Source organism: Schistocerca americana, chromosome 6 (genome assembly GCF_021461395.2).
Source record: "Schistocerca americana isolate TAMUIC-IGC-003095 chromosome 6, iqSchAmer2.1, whole genome shotgun sequence".
Lineage (NCBI taxonomy): Eukaryota > Metazoa > Arthropoda > Insecta > Orthoptera > Acrididae > Schistocerca > Schistocerca americana.
In genome coordinates this window covers 145,453,147-145,475,602 of record NC_060124.1, presented here as the reverse complement: position 1 = coordinate 145,475,602, position 22,456 = coordinate 145,453,147, and the positions used below count along the sequence as shown (strand labels likewise).

Below are 22,456 nucleotides of genomic sequence, written 5' to 3'. Positions count from 1 at the left end.
TTGTGCAGTAAAGCAGAAATTTGAATGATGAGAAACTTTATTACATGAATTTGGAAAAGACCTGAAGGCTATGGTCACCATCCAGTAGGATAAAATCACCTGTTGTTAATCTGACCCAACAAATGAATAATTAATTATCTTCGGGCAAATGTTATCTTCCTCCATTCACATTTGTCACCACTCAGTCCCAAAGTAAGACGTTTTGTGAATGTTTTACTGTTTGTTCCATTTAGGAGGTTATTTAAACATTTAATAAACTGGAGAGGTAACGTCAACTAATACATATGTGGGTATGATTTCTTGAGTTTTTTATTATTTTATATACCCATGAGTCTAGATGTTACTTGTAAATACATAGGAGTGCTTTCTCCCACTAAAAGATCCCGTTTTTTTCTGAAAATCTGTCCCAAGCGTTTGTGTTGCGATAGTAGCTGCATTGAGTATTTTAGAGGGCTGAACTGAGTGTGTGTGCTAAATGAAAATCTTAGCAGTACAAATAGTTGAGGAAAGCCTCTTTCAAAAACATGTAATAAATCTGCCACTAATTTGGAGAGTATGCAAAGAGTCATGTGGTTTTACAATGCATTAAACTACTTTAAATACACAGGAACTTCACAACAGTATTTAACATTTTTAAATTTCACAGAAACATCCATCGTGAATTTGGAAAGAAATGTTTAATTAGCACAAGCACCTGCATTTTTCTCAAAATGGAGGAAGATTAACATTCAGTTTTGCTCTCTCTCTCTCTCTCTCTCTCTCTCTCTCTCTCTCTCTCTCTCTCTCTCCCTCTCTCTCTCTGTCTCTGTCCCATAGCATAGAACACAGTTTTCAGTATACTGTCAATGAACCAAAAACAAAAACAGGCATCAATCTCCTTCATAAGTAAACTAATTATGAAACTGGCCTCTTATCTCTCCATTTACATACTGGTTCAATGGACATGGTATCTGATACATAATTAAATGACAGAGAAAATTTGTACAACTTCATTGTTGTCACAATTAAGCTCTTATTTGATTACAAAAATCTGTGGTAGACTAAAGTAATGTAAATATCTCAAGGTTTTGAAATGCAATGTGTTAAGTAAGAGGATGTCAATACACATTCTGCCCCACATGTATTCAGTCCATACACTAATTTCTAGTGTAATTATCTTGCCAAAAAAAAAAAAATTACTTGTATCTTCCATCCAATAACTGAGCCCTACTAACGAAATCTGATCTTGGCAGTCACATGACCCTTAGGAAAAAAAAATCTACTACATGTATAGATCAGTTCAAGTTGCCTTTGTATTTCACGCATTACTGGTGATAAAGGCTTATCATACTTTCCCTCGGCACTGGAGACAATGAGGTGTACATCAGTCATCATTGTGAAGTTGCAGTGGCCCTCCGCACGGGCCGGCGCTTGCTGCGTCACTTGGCTGGAGTTGCACCAGAAGGCGACACACCAGTTACCGTTGGCGGAACTGCAGGACTAGATGTGGGTTGCTGGCTCGGGGCAGCTGGCACCGAAAGTGGTACAGGTGGAGGCAGCTTGCAACACACCTGCACAAAGTGTGTGCTGTTACCTATCAACATGAAAGTAATGTTCTCTCTTTGTGTTCACTATAAAGGTGAATAAATACGTAATATTCTTTGTTGAAAGATTACAAAGATGCACACAATCTTACACTCAGATTAGGTGCGCATTTTTGTTTACTAAGGCCAAACAACAGCAATTCACCCAAAAACTAATTTCTGTAGTATGGTATCTATGTGCATGTAGTATAACAGTTACCACAACCATTATAAATTACTGAAACTTTCTAAAACAAACTCCAAAAAGAATTTGCTCTTTGCACATAAAGAGCAAAACATACTATTGTATTGTGTATTGAAATCGGAGAAACGACGGAGAGGCTTCGTCCCAACGTAGCCCTCAGTGGTTCACAGCCCCACAACAGGCCACAGCAGTCCACCCGCCCCACACCGAACCCAGGTTTATTGTACGGTTCGGCCCCCAGTGGAAACCCCCCCTTCCCCCCCGGAACATCTCATAACAGATGAGTGTAACCCCAATGTTTGCGTGGTACAGTAATTATGGAGTATGCATATGTGGAGACAGTGTTTGCGCTGCAATCACCAACATAGTGTAACTGAGGCAGAGTAAGGGGAGCTGCCAGGCAGATTCGTGCCAGGGACCGGCATGCCTTCCTGCTCAGGAAGCAGCATGTTAGACTGCACGGCTAGCCAGATGGGCAAATAAAACATAATTTTCTGATACCAAATAGTCTGATACCCTCCTGGAAAATTAGCAGCATTCGGCTTGCCCTACTTGTAAAAAAATGTCCCCTTTATAATTAAAGATTTTTTATATCAGTTGGAAATGTTATTTTTTTCCTATGAAAGAGTTTCCAATCTGTAAACAGTTTGTAAACTTTTACAGCAACCTGTAACATTTTGAAAATTGTGTGTGTTTAGTTGTTTGCTCAACTTAACCTATGATGATAGTGACACACCGATAGAGAAGTATATCATGTGGTAGAGTGCGGTTACGCTTACCAATTTGATTGATTCCATGTCAACTTGAATAAATGATACTGCAGTAGTGAGTTCTACTCTCACTTTGTGTGCACTGTTTAACTTGTGTATGCATATTTTACCTTTAAGTGAACTTTTTTTTCAATTTTGATTTTTATGTAATTCTCAATCACCTATAAATATTATTATATAAATTAGTGAATTTTAGAACTTATTTTTGCATTATAGTCACATCAATAATAATGGTATCAAGCCTCAATGCCTTTCCATTGTAATGGAAGTGATCTGTATCTTAGTAAAAACAATGTTATAAAAATTAATACTGCATAATTTCTCTCAAACCTTGTACAATATTCAGAGATATTATAATGGCAAGAGATAATGTATAACATGCTGTAAGTCACAACATGTGGAACTTTTGCAAATCTGTAAACTGTAATTGTAATTTTGTCAATAATTCAAAGCAATGTACATGGTTCCAGAATGAGATTTTCACTCTGCAGCGGAGTGTGCGCTGATATGAAACTTCCTGGCAGGAAGTTTCAATGTACATGGTTATTGGAATGTTACATAAGATAATGTGGTGGAGAGCAGATGTGTGCAGTTTGCATGGTTTTTAGCCAGTTCTGGAATAGTCTGTCAAGACTGATGTAAAGCTCTTTCTGATTCCAGTTACACATTGAAATTAAAAAAGAAAATTGTGTGTTGTCTACAGTATTCAAAAAATTAAGGTGTTGCAATCTTCTTCCAACATGTGTAAGAGTGTTCAGGCTATAAAAGTTGTAACTGCAGTGAAGTTGTCATTGGATTACAGGTGAGTTAGAAGTGGCACTTGACCTGGAGGAAATTTTTATTATGTCATGTGGTTGACAAAGGGACGAGACGTGGTAACATAAAATCCATAATCCCCAAGCGAGTGAGTGAGTGAGAGAGAGAGAGAGAGAGAGAGAGAGAGAGAGAGAGAGAGAGAGACATCGCCACAGTGAATGGAGTAGTATGATGTGCAACATCACTGGGATGTTGGCAGACATTGTACTAGCAGGGGCCTCGATTTTTAGCAGTACAACATACCATGTCAAAACTCCGAAGTTGTGTCCAAATAAACCAAGTTGTGTCCAAATAAACAGAAGAACAGTCAAAAGATATGTAGTTGTTGCATGGCACAAAGATTATCTAACTTGAAACATATGGAGCACATCTGGGACATCTTCAAGTAAGATGTTCACATCTTGCACTGGTTACTGTCATCGTAGTAATCTCCATTGGCTATGGAATTAACTATTCTCTTCATGAAGATGGAGAAAACTATGAATATTTTCCCTGAGCTATGAGTACCATCAAGAGGTCCTGTAAAAGGACAAGACTTCTCGCCAAGGCCTTTCATATTCTCAAGGAGATCATGTCACAACGTTTAACAACTGTGATCCGGATTAAATAGGTTTCTACATGTTGCTCAATAGATGTATGTAATTCAAATGCTGATGACTACAGTATGGATCACTCCTAAGACAAGTCATTATATAAAAATATGCTCTTTTCTCAGTTTTTTCTGAGACACAGATATCTGAAACTGCGAGAAATGGAAAGAATATTAAGTTGACAAATGTTTTTAACATGTGTTTTACTGTGAAGATGGGTCTTTACCAAACCCATAAATAACTGTATGAAGAAATTTAATCAGTCAACATGGGATCTGCACTTCAGAGTACTATGTAGTTACAATTAAAGTGAAGCTACTTACAGAGGTCCAATGTGGGCACTACCCGGGGCACGTGCAGCATGGTCAGTTACAGCAGCAGCAGCAAAATTTGTAGAAATAATAATGCATTAATGCAGAACCAGTTTTCAATGGAAAAAAATTAGTTCCAATTTTGGCCACCATGTGCAAATCTGGCATTGTGAATGCAAGAAAGATGTATAGAAATTCTATTTGTAATGATTTCGGAATGGGACATAGGCAAAAAAAGGTGAAACAAGTGAGGAGGCATAATGCTGATGTTATTATTAACCACTGCTTACACAGTTTGCTCAATATGAGCACTGGAGATATTGACAAGATGCTGCATCTGAAAAACAAGACGCTCAACAGTCTCACAGAATCTCCAGTGCAATCTGAGCAACGTTTTCCTGTATACCAGCATTCAGATCCGGTAGAGACGGAACATGTCCATGGTAAACATGTTCTTTTAGATATCCACAAAGCAAAAAGTCACATGGATTCAGATGATGTTATCTTATAGGCTGTACATCTGGAAAACATTTGGAGATAGCACGTTCCTGAAAGACTGCATTAAGCAGATCTTTCACTGGTGAGAAACATGAATTGTTGCCCTAGCTTGCATGAAAACAGTGGTTTCCACACAGTCGTGTTCCTCCAAAGCAGGAATCACATGCTGCACAAGGAGTGCTTGACAATAAGCAGATGCCACAGGGCACCTGGCAGACCTCTGGCTGTATTCTCTTTAAAGAATAGAAGACCAGGAGTAAAGGTACCTGTGAATCCACACCACACAGTCACATACACTGAGTGCAAAGGCTCTTCATTAACAACATGTGGTTTAAGAGAACCCCAAATTCACCAGGTCTGTGTATTCACTACACCCTGTAGTGTAAATTGTGCCTTGTTACTCCACAGAATATTGCCTAGCCACATGTCATCAACTTTGATCCATGCCAGAAACCAAAGAGCAAATTCAGAATGTTGCTGTGGGTCACGAAGTTTTAATTGTTGCACCATCTGGATCTTGTATTGGTACTAGTGTAAAATAGACTGCAAACCTTTCTGTACTGTTGACCATAGAATTGACAATTCTGGCGACACTGCACAACTAATAGCACTATCCGGGGCACATGCTGCATGGTCAGTTACAGCAGCAGCAGCAACCTCACCAAAAACTTCCACCGGTATAGGATGCCTTCCTCTTCCAGGTGCCATACAAAGTTGACTCATGTTTTTGAACTTCATTATCATCTTCTTTAAAGCATTTAATGGCATCACACCTCTTCTCAGAGCATTCAATTGACAATACTCTCTATGCAGCACTGTAACAGCTGCCGTTCAAATAAAACAGTTTCATTGACAATGCACGGTCTCTCTTCTCAACAGCCATACTGTTCACTCATATCATAGCTTGTCAAATGACAGTGTGGATGTTACACCATCACACAAACAGCACACAACACCAGATTTGCATGTTGTGGCTACAATTGGAACTAATTTTTTTCCAGCATATAACAGTGCTGCATTAACCAACCTTCATTGCTGTATGATAACTACATCACACACTGGACTTCTGTGAGTAGCTATTTTTCAGGTGTGTGTGTGTGTGTGTGTGTGTGTGTGTGTGTGTGTGTGTTGGCACACAATCACAATACCTGGTGGTGACTGTCCCAGTCCTTATGTTGGCAAAAGGCGCCACAGTAGCGTGCCGTATTGCAGCCACTGCATGTCTCATTGGCACGTCGTCCACAGTTCCAGCAGGCATTGGCTGTTGCCGCTGTCGCCCCAGCTGGCGGTGGCTCATCATCGTCTGTAGGGACTGCCTGGCGGCGTGCCTCTGCCAGCACCTTCTCCACCTTGGCACGCTCTGCTGCCACCAGCTCAGCAGCTTTCGCCTCCGCCTGAGCCACTGCACGTTGCAGTTCTGCTACAGCTTGACGCTTCACCTCATTCACTGCCTCCTCTGTAAATATGGTATGTCATTGTTAGTACACAGCACTTCACACTCTAAAATGAAGGGAAAGTCTTTCATTTTGAGCAAAAGTAACATCATACTTGAAAGTACACGGATCATGGATTTTTTTCAAGAGGTACACTGATGCTTGTATGTTCTCACAGTAATCATGGCCACATTATTTAATACAGTGCTCAAGGAAGTTGTATGAGAATTGTACAGCAATTACAAAGGTGTAAATGTGATTGGGAGAAAACACTTCTTAGCATATGGTGATGAAATTGGAGCCCTGTTAGAGTCAGACGCTGAGATCGTGGAGACAGTTAAGCATCTAGCTCACAATGCAATCAAAGTCAGCCCAAAGACTGATGCTGAAAAGATGGAAGTGATGGGGCTATCCAGATGAGTGATCCATTGCAAGTCAAAGATCTGAATTTGGCTAAGGTAGTTTTCTAGCACCCACTTTTAAGTACATGTTGTAGCAATCATGAAAGCTCAATGATGGAGATAACACAGTGGGTTATTAATGCATCAATAACATTTCAACCTGAAATGGGTAATTACATCACATGCAATATCCACCAAAACTAAATGTGATGGCATTATATGGAACAAAGATCTTGAGTTATACAAAGATGTAAAATGAGAAACTGTTTGTATATGAACAAAGTCTTGAGGAAGGGCTTTCACCTAATGTGACGTGGAATGCTAGAGTAACTGGAGGAACCAACAACATTAAGAATTGTTGCAGCAAACGTTGTCCAGAAAATGAAAAGAATAAGACTTCAATGTACAGGACATGTGGTCCACATGCCTGAATGCTGCAGAGCCAAACAAAAACATACACACTGTTATTTCAAGAAATGTAAGTTGGATGAAATGAAAGGCTAACCTTGTGTAAAGATACTGACTGACGAAGGTTGAGACCAGAAGGATTATGGGAACATAGGACAAGGAGGTGGCTGGGGTGGAGAGGGGGTGGGATAGCAGGGTAGGGATGGGGGATGGTAAAGTACTGCTTATTGGAGCATATAGGGGTGAGGTGGAGAGAGAGTAGGGAAGCTAGGTGCAGTTGGGAGATTAGCAATATATCCTATGTTCCTGTAACACTCCTGCCTAAACTTTTGTTGGTCATTGTCCTTACCCATCTAGCCCCTTCCCTGCTCGCATTCCAGCACTACATAGCCCTGTATTCCACCAATACACTCTCAGTCTTTTTACTTCTCTCCTTTTTTGCTATTCAAATTTTTCCACCACAGGGGAACATATGTTCCACTCCTCTGTAGTCATTGTTCTATTGGTTGTTCTGACAGTTCTTTAGCTTCTGCTTTTTCCTGCAATGTAGCCTTTGATTGTGGCCCAAACTAATGTGACGGCATTTAATTCACAATGGTACAGAGGAATTTGAAGAACAGTTTTCCCTGAATTCTTAGCCATTTCACCTACTATGTATTTGTTGTGTGCTACTCTTTTTTTTTTAACTTCTAGTGGTATATACCATCTTTGAAAGTGGTATTTTTAGATTTTAGCCATTTTGAAATATCTTGCTTGTTGGGATTCACATTAGGAACTTTGTCTTTTTGAGGAGAATGGTATGGTGCATTATCAAGGACAGTAATTGTGTTTTCCTGAAACTAAGGAAGAACAAAACAATAACTGTGTTTTCCTGAAGCCAAGGAAGAACATCTTGAAACCACTTCTCGAATGTGTCAGCACACATTCCCTGTGATAATCTCTACAGTTCTTGGATCTGAAAATCCATAAACAACTTTCCATGAAACCTGCTTTGCTCTCCATGTGTGTGATAATTAGTCATTTTCCTTTACCCAGTGGAGCATTGTTTCTTGTGGATAATCTGGACAGAAACAATTATTTTGAGGATTTTATGACACTATTTGCCCAGATGTTACTTTGGGTATGTCCTGCATTCAGCCACATCTGGTCCAAATAGTACGTGGGCCTTCCATCATCTCTCAACAATTTAATGGTTCGTAGAAAATTCCACCTCCATAAAATGATGTCATCTCTGTTTGTAGCATGTTATTGCCTCCATGCCAAACATGTTTAAAATTAATTAATTATTTATAAAATGTAGTTCTCCAAAAACTGCCCATACCTGGATCTTCATTCATGGCAAGAAGAACTTTGTCAATTGTTGGAATTTGGCACAAAAAAAAAAAAAATCATGTACCCTCCTTCATACTGCATTTCTACCGAAGTCAACAATGCTTTCTGAAAGCTTCTATCATGATTTTTCTTATATGGGAGACTTCAGAGAGTGTGACGTTTTACTCATTTATCACATGATACACTCAAGAATGACCAATGCCTGTAGATGCAGCTATTTTGAAAACAATATCAGTCACTGATTGCTCTGAATACAACTGCTCCATTTTATACTCATTAAGAACCATGCGTTTCTCTGCAGAATCTGATAATTTCTTCTTCGATTGTTTTGGTGCGCTCAGAACTGAAATGTCACTTGTGTGCACTCAGAACTGACATGTCAGCCTCACTCGCTGTATCTGTGGAGGATGACATAGGGGAGTTTAGTCATACAGGATATTAATGGTAAAATGCAGGCACATGAACAATGAATGATGAAACACTGATATTTACACCAATAATCAAATACTGGTCTTTCAGGTGTTATGAACATTACAATTAGATTTTGAGATCACACACTGAGGACTTAGACACACAATGAATACAGTTACACTCAGCGAGCACTCCCTGTATCACTCACCCCTTGATGGCAGCATTATGGTCATGTACCATGATGTGTTTACAAGCGGTCTCTCATTTAGGTGAAGAGAGTATAGGATTGAGTTACTACTGTAAAGACTCTCAAAAAATTTATTTTGGAAAAAGCACCCCCTGCCCCCGCCCCCGCCAACCCCACCCCAAATACTGGAAAACATTTAAGACTATTTAACCCCTCCCCCCCCTCATCCTCACCAAAAATACTGGAAAACATTTAAGACTATTTAACCCCACCTCCCCACCACCCTCACCACAAATACTGGAAAACATTTAAGACTATTTAAAGTGAACAAGGTACCAGATCTTGAGATAATTTAATTTTCCAATGATACACAGTGGAATTAACACTTTTCCTGAATGAACTCTCTTGCACAGCAGATAGTTTCACTTGAATTAAAAGAGCAGAGCAGAGATCACTTGTTTTCACAGAAAGTTCAAAGAATGGATGCACAGAATTACAAACCAATGTCACATACATATTGTATTTATGATGAGAGATCTTAGGTATCTGAACATTATGACAATCCTGGAGAAAAAAAATGTTCTCTAATGATCAGGAGAAACCACTTATGTGAAACACATCTTGCTGTATTCATATAAGCCCACCTCCATAGCCACAAGCCTACGTGATAGCACTTGACTTGGTGATAGCTGGATTGGATCCTGATGGTGAAAGAAATTTTCACTGCCAATATTGGTTGCAAGAAATTTTCACTGCCAATATTGGTTGCAAGAGGATGAAAGAGTGTGATGTAAAATTCTTGATTACCACACTCTGATGCTAGCGTCCTAGACTTAAGTCCAAACATCGCCACAGTGTCTCATGGACTGAGCACATACAATACTGATGATGATGTCTCCAGAATAGGGATGTTAAGCATGGAGCCACCCTTGGTGCTGTTTGAGAAGAGTAGGCTATGTGCCAGCACCAATTTTTCACCATCCACCCCTCTCTCACTACCAAACAACACAAACTACACATCACATCCATTAGAGTCAGACTACACTGAACAAATACACTCTAGAAACAACTCTCAAACCCACAGCAAAGGGGCCATAGTGCACTGACAAAGAAACACTTTTTGATTAGATGGCTGAACCTACCCCTCAGTACCTCTCAGCCAATAATGCCATGCAGTTCTTTTTTTTTCTTTATTCATACAAAATATTTTGCATGCAGCACCTGGGGCTGAACAGGTATACTCCATCTTCCAAAAGACATTTCACACTGCTCAATTGTCACTGATATGTGCTTGGTTCAATGAATATTTGAGCGATAGTGCCCAGAATGTTATAATGGCTAGTGAATGCTCAGCTGAAACAAAAATAACATTGAGCATGCCTAAGACAAGCATAATAGAACCTTTAATGTTCCAAATACTCATTACAAATTACCAGATACAGTCAGCTCAGCAGCACTACCAAAGGGTTTGCTGTTAAATGCTATTGCCAACAGGAAAATGCCATCATTAGACAATTATAAGGAAAGACTTAGACAAAATTTCCACTTGATGTAAAGAGTAGCAGCTCTATTAAAATGTGGATAAAAAAGCCATGATGCCAATAACAAGAGAAAAAATTCAAAGTATCTATTTGCAGAATTGCTAAAATGTCTAACATGTCAAATCATTTAATAGTTAGGAGTAATAATAAAAGCTCCATGAAACATAATGAACACACAATAGATAAGGTGAGTGATAGACTTAGATTTGTTGGAAGAATTCTGGAAAAGTGCAGTGCATCTGTAAAGGAAATGGCATAGGAGATGTTATTATGGACAACTGTAATATACTGCTCCAATGTTTCATTCATTCATTTGAAGTTCTTCTTGAGTATGGATGACAACAGACATTGAAAGAATACAGACATATGCTTCTTGGGTTGTAACAGGTTTACATGCCCATACAAAAGGGTAACACAGACGCTTGGGGAACTAATATGGGAATCTGTGGAAGAAACGTGACGGTATTAACATGAAACATTGTTACGTAAATTTAGAGTACCAATACTTGAAGAAGATTGTGTGCAAATTCTGTTCCCACCATCATGTTGCCTGTCTGATACACTACCAATGTCAGCCACATTGACAGACATATCCCGAGTCAAGAGTGTGTGAATGGTGTGCTACCAGAATTCCACTCATATTTACAAATATGCAGGAACTATCCGTGAAAATAGTGCAGTATGTACTGCTTACACGTCACACTCAGATACACTAATTTTCTCCACATAGTGCTATACATACTGCTGACAGACAGACTACTGTCATTCTTTGTCCTTGGAAATCTTTACTTGTCTGCCACACTATTCTTTATAGGCACTGACTCCTGCAGATGGACTCACCTGCACGACGCTTGACCTCTGCTACGCGCTCCTCTGTGGCACGGATCGTCTGTGCCATGATATCTGCAGCTGTCCGCTTGATGTCACCACGACCCCAGTCATCAGTTACTACACCAGGCACTGCACCCCTATGTTGCAGGATCGCCAGTGCTCGTTTTGTCTTCTCCACCATGCTCAGAATGCAGTTTAGCATCTGCCAACATAGGAGTAACATGTGAGTCCCGCTGAGCTCCCTGTGTGCTCATGATTGATACATCTATTTTAAACTGATCTGCCATTTATAGAAGATTTTGCTGTTGTAAAAATGGTAAGTTTACACAATTTGTGGCTTAACATCAAGTCGACTCTAATTCAACTGTTGCAGAGTAATTTACAATCAGTGACATAATACCAGCTGTCATTACATTCTGAAAAAGACTATATTTTGTAAAGAAAATATTGCTATCAAAAAGAAAATTCACTCAAGAAAATTATAAAGTTATGAGACACAATTGTTGGCCAGTAGTTAAATTTTTAGTATTGATGATATGCAATAAGTAATAAACAATAAACTTTCTTTTGCTTTTAATTTTTTCATCTTCATTCTCCTCCCCCATCTCTCTGATTGGATTTCCCTCCATCTCTTATTCCTCATAGTTCTTAATTGCACTCTTCACTCCATTTTCTTCCTTTTAATCCACTTTGAGTCCTCACTCTACCCTCATCTTCTCTGAAGTTGGTACAGTGCTTACCAACATACATACTGTATTCATCTTCACAACAACTCTCATCCTGGAATCTGATTGACCTGTCCTTCCTTTTTAATCTTCCCCAACCTATCTCTCTTTCCTCCATGAGGAATGAACTATTAGTTCTGAAAGTTAGATAGTTTTTGTACGTTTATATACAACTACCAGCATTTTCAAAACTTTTACCTCCTGAACATAAGAAAGAAAATACTGCATGATATGAATCCTCCAGATTCAAAACCTCCCTGAAAGTCACTTTTTAAAAATAGTGTCCTCCGAATCACAAAATTAATCTTCACTGATTTACGAATGTGTGGATATGAAAATCCCCTAATTGCAACAAGATATTTTTAAGAAAATAAGAGTGAAATTCAAAGATCACTGCATTTGTCTGCAGTTATTTTCAGAATCCTCTATAAACATTAGTCAATGAGATTTATGGACTTATTAACAGCCACGCAGGATTAGCCGAGCGGTCTAAGGCGTTGCAGTCATGGACTGTGCGGCTGGTCCCAGCGGAGGTTCGAGTCCTCCCTCGGGCATGGGTGTGTGTGTTTGTTCTTAGGATAATTTAGGTTAAGTAGTGTGTAAGCTCAGGGACTGATAACCTTAGCAGTTAAGTCGCATAAGATTTCACACACATTTGAACATTTTGAACTTATTAAGATGGTGTCTTCTCCTCTCAGTATGGCTCACTTCTTGCATTTATAGTGCTATACTCAACTGTTTTCAGAAGAGGGGAAAGTTATTAATTAGCCACAAAAGATAGGGTATTGTAATTTTTGTTGCCTTATAAGCATTAAATAATATAGATTTTAATAACAAAAAAACCTAATCCATGGAATGTTTAATGAAATCGAGGAGTTGGAAAATCTGAAGTTCACAACACTTCCATGAAATCATTGCAACTGTAGTGTAGTGTGAACAAAAACATATTTTCAGAGTACTATTTTAGCACATCGTACTTATGTTGCTAAAGCAAATCCAGAAAGAGGACATAAAAGGGTGAGGCAGCCAGAAACATGGAAAAGATGGAGAAACAGAAAAGATAAATTACCACTGATAGTTTCACGGACTGGATAGGCATAATATTCTTTCATTGATTGCTATAATTTCTATCCTTAACACAGTGATACTTTTAAACTAACAAATTAACAAAATTCATTATTCATTTTCAGATATTCTGCTAATTACCCATCTGTTTACCACAACCAAATGTAAACGTTACACAAAGGTGTTCAAGTGTTCCCACTGCAGATGGCAGATATTATGAAGTTCAACTGAATCTTCTATGCATCAGAAAACAAAATTAGCCATGACAACTTTATAATGAGTCAATGTATTGTTTCGCAACCTAAGAGGAGAAAAACTCAGAAATAATCAAAAAGAGGGCTAGCCTTCATCTGCCACGTATGAAGGGCGTATTGTGGATGTGTTGTAGTGTGCAGGGAAGCATTTCTTGGAATCTTAGGATTGAAAAAAAGGACTGTGTTCACGGTGTTCTAATGAGATTACATGCCAGTGGTGATGATGCAGTAAGAGAAACTAGGGGAGGTGACAGAAGAAGCTACAACTGTGCACCTTGCTGGAAAGCAATAGGAAAATTTCAAGAGTCATTCAAATGTTCAGAACCTCACTACTGTAGAAATAGGGAGAGTCATAGTAGGTTGTACTTACCATCTGAACTTAATATTAAGAAGATATGGCAAACAAAGCAAATGTTTAATAGAACTGTCATTAAACTTGAAGGTCAAGAGAGTGTTCTTTTCATAGAGGTTTTTGTAGTAGTTACAATATACACTTTGGGAGTCCTAGAACTGATGTTTGTTGAGACTTGGCAGAAAATCCTAAGAAATTTTGGTCTTATGTCAAAGCGGTAGGTGGATCAAAGCAAAATGTCCAGACACTCTGTGACCAAAATGGTACTGAAACAGAGGATGACAGACTAAAGGCCAAAATACTAAATGTCTTTTTCTGAAGCTGTTTCCCAGAGGAAGACTGCACTGTAGTTCCTTCTCTAGATTGTCGCACAGATGACAAAATGGTAGAAATGGAAACAGATGACAGAAGGATAGAAAAACAATTAAAATTGCTCAAAAGAGGAAAGGCCGCTGGACCTGATGGGATACCAGTTCGATTTTACACAGAGTACACGAAGGAACTAGCCCCCCTTCTTGCAGCGACGTACCATAGGTCTCTAGAAGAGCATAGCACTCCAAAAGATTGGGAAAGGGCACAGGTCATCCCCGTTTTCAAGAAGGGCCGTCGAACAGATATGCAGAACTATAGACCTATATCTCAAACGTCAATCAGTTTTATAATTTTGGAACATGTATTACATTCGAGTATAATGACTTTTCTGGAGACTAGAAATCTACTCTGTAGGAATCAGCATGGGTTTCAAAAAAGATGATCGTGTGAAACCCAGCTTGTGCTATTCGTCCACGCAGAGGGCCATAGACACGGGTTCCCAGGTAGATGCCGTGTTTCTTGACTTCTGCAAGGCTTTTGATACAGTTCCTCACAGTCATTTAATGAACAAAGTAAGAGCATATGGACTATCAGATTGTTATGGAGATGATAGATAAACTCCAGTGGAAGACTCTGCAAGAGAGACGCTCAGTAGTTCAGTACAGGCTTTTGTTGGAGGTTTGAGAACATATCTTCACTGAGGAGTAAAGCAGTATATTGCTCCCTCCTACGTATATTTCACGAAGAGACCATGAGGTTAAAATCAGAGAGATTAGAGCCCACACAGAGGCATACTGACAATCTTTCTTTCCATGTACAATATGAGACTGGAATAGAAGGGAAAATCGATAGAGGTACTCAAGGTACCCTCCGCCACACACCATCAGGTGGCTTGCGGAGTATGGATGTAGATGTAGATGTAGATGAGAATTAGGAGACAGGTTGAAGGCAGAGAAGAGTTATTATAGTAGAAAGAAGAGTACATACTTTGAAGGTGGGGCATTTTCTGATTTATTGCGTCAGGATAAAGAAGGGTCGTTGATATATCTTTTAATTGTTAGAAACACACGTTGCTTACAAAACTTTAAGATCAAGCTGTTTATTTTACTAGGCAGTATAATTTCTACAATTTTGCTAAGTGGCTGGCAATTGAAAAGCACTTTTGTCTAAGCCAAATGTTCACTCTTATTGATGGAGCAAAACTCAGCACTCAGAGAGTTCAAATGAGATAGCAAGCTTTGTATATCATAAACTTATGTGGACAAATATGCATGGGATAAATATAGTTAAGACTTGTTGCAGATGGTTGCTGCAGTCAAAACGAAGATGGGAATATGTTCACCATGGTTTGTAAATGGATTCATTCAGAGCCCCCTATTAACATACAGGAAGTGGAAATAGTTTTTCCATTTATAGGCCACTCATACCACCTAATAGAGTTTTTGCAAGAACAGAAAAAAATTGAGAAAGATAGGAATTACAGTCAGCACAAAAGTTTCTGTATTACAAAAACTTTGTTAACTGTCAAAGTTCAAAGGGAATAAGCATACAGAATTGATTTTGGTGTAGAAAATGTAACAAAAAAGGGCACAACTGTATAACCGATCAAACCAGCTCCAATCAAAACAAATCACTTCAAACTGAATCCAAACAAAGTGTCAGATGTGGACATAACATTTTGGTTGTAATCGGATGACTATTTATGACCTGAGGTTTTACAAGGAAATAGAACGGGTTTTCAAAAGGAGTTTGACGATGCTGAAAGTGATGAAGACCCATTATGGAAATATGCAGACTGATCCAGTATTGATAGTTTAATTACAGAGCATATACACACCTGCAAATTTGTTCAAATAAAGAATTTTTGTATTCCTTTCAGTATTTTATAATAATCATTTAATGAATTTCAAAATACTTCTGATCCATCCTCCCAGCAAGAGTGAAATTCAAAATCCCCCATGCCAATAACTGAGTTTCAGAAGCCTCCACATACATATTTCATTGTAATTTAGTGTGTGTTACAATGCTGTTTTAAACATTTCTACTGCAGTTCCTTCTTCCTCAATGTTCAATGCATTTTGCTGGGAGTATAAACATGTATGCTTTAAGTGGAAGTTGTACTCACCAAACTTGTGAAAATGGCTTATAGGGCCTTTTGAGTCTAGAGGATTCATTTTAGACACAGAGCTACTTTCACAAAATAATGATTTGTCGTAATTAACAGTGCAACAAAAAGGAAAGAGACCTCAGTGAGATTAAATGTAAAGGGTATCAGTTATTACCTACTAAATTACATTACAGCAGTCTAGTAACAACAATATCTCAAAGCAAATTTATTGCTTCCAGGTTAGTTCATGCACCCAATGCACAGATTGTTGCAAATGTTGAATCTACAGCAAGCCCAGGTTCTATTCTCTTAGACCCCTGTTCCAAAGGGATAGGCATGGCACTGGGTATCACCCTCTCCCAACTCTTGCTCATCAATGTATGTGGACACATTACATGTAAGATGTCACACAAATACTTTGCACTGAAAGAGCTATTGTGTGAGGAACAGGAGAAAACTTTTTGTTAGGCTGTTGAGCAACTCTTGCACTCTCCTAGATAATAATGTCATACAAACTCACCTATAGAGGTGACATTGTGTCACACCCAGGCACAATGAAAAGACTGCTATAAAATTTTAGCTTTTGGCCTCCTTCTGAAGTACAACACACACACACACACACACACACACACACACTTTTGCACAAGCACAACTCTGCTGCAGCTAGACTGTGTTGTAACTGCTCCCAATGGGAGCAACAATCCAGTGGTGGGGTAAGGAGGAGGCACGTGATGGAGAAGGGTAGGGGTATGCGTAGTGGTTCTTGTGGGAGCATGCAGAAATGTGGTGGGGACAGGTTAGAGCTGCTGGGGAGCAGTCAGGAGGTTTGGGGAGAGGAGGGGGGGGGGGGGGGGGAGTGGAAAAAATGAGAGCACATGGAAAAGGATTAGTGGGCACATTGGTAGAAGGGAAGGCTTTGTTCTGCTGGTGTTAGTAAGAAGGATACAGATTGTGCAGGCCGTGCAGTGATGATTGACATGAAGCACATGGTGTTTGGCAGCATGTTCAGCAACTGGTTGATCCAGCTCTCTCTTGGTCAGTGGCCATTCATGTGGACAGACAGCTTGTCAGTTGCCATGCCTAGACAGAAGGCAGCACAGTAGTTTGAGTGTAGTTTGTAGATGAATACTTCAGAAGAAGGAGGTCTCTTGGCTGAAAGCTGAAATTTATAGTAGCCTTTTCGTTGTGCCTGCTTGTGACTTAATGACTCTTCTACATGGTGAGCAGCAATCTATCCATTTCATAATATTGTTGTTATTTCATACTGGCCTTCCCATTGCTTGTATTATCACTTCAGTTATGCTAAGTAATACCATCTGTTCGTAAGATGCAGCATTCAAATTCTTTTAGTCCCTCTTGTGGCCATTTATTTAAAGCTTTATTGTCACTGCAATTGTGTTCTGACTTTGAATGTATCAGTACTTTTATGATAATGGTGGAAAAATATTGCTTGAACAAAGATTAAAAATTAAATTTTGTTTAACATTTGAAAAGCAGCCAAGTAAATGTACAAAAATGCTGGAAAGTGTGTTTGTAGTAAGTGGAATTAAACAATTCAAAATCCAGGATGGAAAGCAACAATATTGTGGTGGCCACCTACTTAGATGTTGACCTCCACCTCAAAGATGGCTATGTCAGTAACTCTGTCCACATCAAACCTACTAAACACCAGCAGTACCTCCACTTCAACAGCTGCCACCAGATCCATACCAAGAAGTCCCTTCCATACAGCCTAACCACCCATGGTCGTTGCATCTGCAGTGACAAGTGGTCCCTCTCAAAATATATTGAGTCTCACTGAAGCCTTTACTGACTGTAATTAACCTCCCAATCTTATAGAAAAACAAATCTCTCATACCTTACCTTTCCAGTCACCCACCACCTCCCAAAGTCTCACCAACCGGCCACAGAGGAGCATTCCTCTTGTAACTCAGTACCACCCAGGACTGGAGCAACTGAATTACATTTTCTGCCAGGGTTTCAACTACCTCTCATTGTGCCCTGAAATGAGAAATGCCCTACCCACTATCCTTCCCACAGTGGTACTCCACTCTGAATTGTAAAGGTGGGAACTCTCTCTGCAATATATCCTACTTTCCCATAACCCTCCTGGCCTCAACCTTCTTTAGTCATTATCTTCATCCATGTAGCCCCTTCCCTGTTCCCATTCCAGCATTACACAGCCCTCTATTGCACCAATGCACCCAGTCTTTTTACTTCTCTCCTTTTTCGGTCCCCCCCCCCCCCCCCCACCCACCCTCCGTCTAACCTTCATACTGCATCTAGCTGCTATACCTTCTCCCCACCTCATCCCTGCATGCTATATTGTTTGTAGTGGGCAGTTTACTTGAACCTGTATCAATGGCACAGACTTTTATGTGGCAGCAAGCAGGAAGGACATTTAAGATTCTCTATAATCATGAAACCTGGGAAATGATGAAGTTCTTTTTAGTACATTTACATACATCCCATCATAAACAAGAACTTTAAGGGGTTATGGGCACATAAAGTTATACATTACCAAAGAGAAGCAGCCACAGCATGCTACTTCTGTAATGAGAACTAACAAGCAATTATCAAGTATTGCTGATCTATTCATATTAATAATTACATGAATTCTTCAGACATTAATTTTAACTATATACCACAGAATTACACTCAGAAACAAATTGTATATATGGTGTCTGTGGTTGGGTTTGTATCACTGCTTTCAAGCAACAAAAAGAAGCAAACTTAACCTGTTCTGTAAATTATAGTATGATCATCTACACCATTACACAACCTGCTCACATTTTACATTTTAAAGAAGGTAGCCAGGACAGTATATGCCAGTCAAAGTTCTCCATATACGAACACTGTAAAGGTAGAGTCCTTGTGGCACATTTCCACTAGTTAGTCTAACCACCAATCCATTAAATCCTCTTTTTAAATACAATTTTGTGAACAAAGGTTTTGGCAATATCAGCACTCCCATAAAAGTTTTGTCTGAGCTCTTTATTTTATTGACACACTTCTGTAGAAGCTAGCTCAGCAGCCAATTTCATTACAGTGTTGTTCTTACTAGTGGCAATATTCCACTTTAAAGTGCTCTTGTCTGCAAATAGTTTTTTCTCTCTTCAATATTATATTGTGCTCAGCAGATCAAGTTTCCCAGTGTATGAATATGCAGTCATGAGAACATGTACAGTAGTTCTAAATTTACATCTGTCATAAATATACCAAAATGGACAATGATAATTTGTTCCAGTTGACAGTCTACATTACTTATTGAAATACATTCATATACTGGCAATGAGCTGTCAAGGACCTGAGAATAAGGGAATCACATTTCCTTCCTTGAATAATAGGTACAAATCTTTAACCTGCTTAAGCTATTATGGCAAGCACGGAATGATTAAGATGAGTAGCATAGCTGCTCTTCATACGCACTGCTGAGTGTCTATTTTCCTCCTCTCCCCCTCCCCCATCACTTCTGATAAGGCCAGTTCAAGAACCTCTTTCCTCACAAGCAACAAAGCATTCGGTGCACCTTCCACTCCTCCCCTCATCCCACAGGCATTAATTGCCTTCCTCTTGCTCTTGGGAAGAACTTTAAAAATAAATCATAAATCTAGAAATAGTGATCACAGAACTTTTTTTTTTCTTTTAAAGTATGTACCACATAAACATTCCTCTAACAGCCCATCTATTGTGCTCAAATTTCACACATGGCTTACCTTAACTTGTCTAAGGCTGAGGAACATGCTACATACATGGAGGAGCTCAGTCACATTTTGCTGCTCATATAAAATGATATCTAATACCCCTATAGGGTCCAAAATTAACATATCAAGCACATCCTGTATCTTGACCTCCATCACCTGACCTCCGTACTCAAGATTTTTCTGTATGACGTCATCTCCAAAGAAAAGTGTACAACATTCCTGTTGACACAGGTGAAGAGCTGGAGCAGTGAATAGTACAGTCTTTCCCATATTTGCAAGCTGGTCTTGGAATGTTTGAAAGAATTCATAACTCAACAGTAGTATTGCCCTCAAGTGTTTGAATAAACAGGGAAGAGCTCATTTAATGTTGTGATGTGCTAAAGCTGTATTGTATTTCTTGTGAAGATTGAACTTAGATGAGGACCTAATTGAAAAGTATTCATTTATACTGGCTAATTTTTGACTGAAGTCAGTGGCTCATAACCACTCATTTGTGGACCCGTGTTTACTGGAACAGTTTTGCTTCTTTTATCGTGTCTTACACACCCATGTCAGTTTTTTCCCAGTAATTATGATACACCCTTTATACAAATTTTGTTCTTTGACTCCTCTGACACCTGTCTCAGTTTAGTGCCCATCTCAGCTTGGTGCCCCACATGGCTGCTTCTGTTGCTTGGACCTTAAACCAGCCATGAGCATACTATGTTCTATTAATAACTATATCTTTCATTTCTTTCAGAGTCTCTGTTAATCTGAGGTTATAATTTGTTTTCTGTACCACAGGCTTACAGATGGTACGTTGGTCACAATGCTTAATAATGAAGAAATAAAAAAAAATTATTGTGATCAAGACTTATGATTTATACTGACAGAAAACAAATTGTGACAACAAAAAATAATTAATACAGAGCAATGCAATTTCAGGACAAGATTTGTCTAGGTAGCATATTTAACTGATTAACATTGCTAGATTATGTGTTAATGTAAGTGCAAGAGAGCCATTGCAAATGTGAAATGCGGTACATTAGTAACCTATGTAACAGTCAGAATATTGAATGAAAGCATGGAAACAGGCATGCATTGTGTTGTATGGGTGCTGGATGACAGTTTGTGGGATATAGTTCGATGCCTGTTGCACTTAGTCAGTCAATATGGGAATGGTTAATGCTGTTTGTGTATGATGCTGGAGTTGTTGTCCATTGGTGTTCCATATATGCTCAATTGTAGACAGGTCTGGCGATCGAGCAGGCAACAACATGTCGACACTCTGTAGAGTATGATGGGTTACAACAGTCGTACGCGGGTGAGCCTTATCTTGTTGGGAAACACCCCCTGGAGTGCTGTTCTTCAATGGCAGCACAGGAGGTGAAATCACTAAATTGATGTGTAGTTTTGCAGTAAGGGTGCAAGGGATAATGACGACAGTGCTCCAATTGTCGTATGAAATCACACCCAGATCATAACTCCGGGTGCAGGGCCACTATGTCTAGAACACAGAAAAGTTGGTTGCTGGCCCTCATCTGGAATCCTCCTAACCAACACACCCAGCCATCACTGGCACTGAGATAGAACCAGCTTTCATTATAAAACACAACAGGTCTAAACCACACCCTTCAATGAGTCCTTGGTTGACACTACGGAAGTCACAAATGGTGGTGGTTTGGGGTCATTGGAATGCATGCTACAGGGCATCTCTCCTGAAGCTGTCTTTGAAGTAACAAATTTGTAGCAGTTCCTCGTGTACTATGATGCCAACTGCAGCTCAAATTGCTGCTGTGGATGCAGTACAATGGAGCAGAACCATACACTGAACATGATGGTCTCCCTCTCAGTAGTGTAACTTAGCCATCCAGAGCCCTGTCTTCTTCTGACTGTACATTCTTGTAACAACTGTCACCTGCAATCATGACCAGTGACTACATTCCTCCCAAGTCTTTCTGCAATATTGCAGAACAAACATCCACCTTCTCAAAGCCCTATTACACGACCTCATTCAAACTCAGTTGGCTGCTGATAATGGTGTCTTTGTCATCTTAAAGGCATTCTTGACTAACATCAACACACCACATCCAATCTCCAAGGTAACATCCATGACCATTACAGCATGTATAGCAAACCTGATTTGCATCTCTATAGTAGTGCTATTAGTGCCACTCTTGTGTGACTGGCATGAAATTTGAGTAGACATTATCTTTCAGATGTAGAAACACCCTAACCAACTTTCGTTTATCTCACAATACTCACCTTGGTGTTGCGATCATTTTTTCTGTCAGTGTACATGTGCTATACTAAAATGATCGGTGACCTCTCTGTAGAACTGAGGGTGTGCCTCCGACACTTTATCTTTAAAGGCAAAGATCAGATGGAGTACCATGTTATGGAGCACAGTTTTAGTCTGTATGCAGGGTTATGATCAACACAGTGCTAAGGCTGATTCACACTGGTTGTCAATGGAAAAGAATGGAGTGGAACAGCACCATAAAATGGTAATGTGTTCACACTAGACAGAATGTGGGCATAATGTCATGTCACTCTGCACACCACACAATAAACAGTGGTGGTAAGATCATCATGGAAAGCCCATCTTTCAGAAAGTATGAATACAGTACAGTAACTGGCAGTAGAGTTTATTGACAGCTGT

General features: G+C 39.4%; 1 protein-coding gene across 2 annotated transcripts in view; it reads right to left on the bottom strand.

Annotated features, from left to right (window-relative positions):
* Positions 1-1,096: 1,096 nt before the first annotated feature.
* The window catches only part of LOC124619885 (protein CBFA2T3-like), a 73,211-nt gene continuing 51,851 nt past the window's right edge, over positions 1,097-22,456 (bottom strand). The window contains exons 3-5 of one of the 2 annotated variants that reach the window (XM_047146513.1): positions 11,306-11,498; positions 5,901-6,208; positions 1,097-1,573 (exon numbers count right to left, since the gene is read on the bottom strand). In XM_047146513.1, the coding sequence (XP_047002469.1) occupies positions 1,457-1,573; positions 5,901-6,208; positions 11,306-11,498 (618 nt within the window). In that variant the 3' untranslated portion in view covers positions 1,097-1,456. The remainder of the gene's footprint in view (positions 1,574-5,900; positions 6,209-11,305; positions 11,499-22,456) is intronic. The other variant, XM_047146512.1, reaches the window with a different exon arrangement.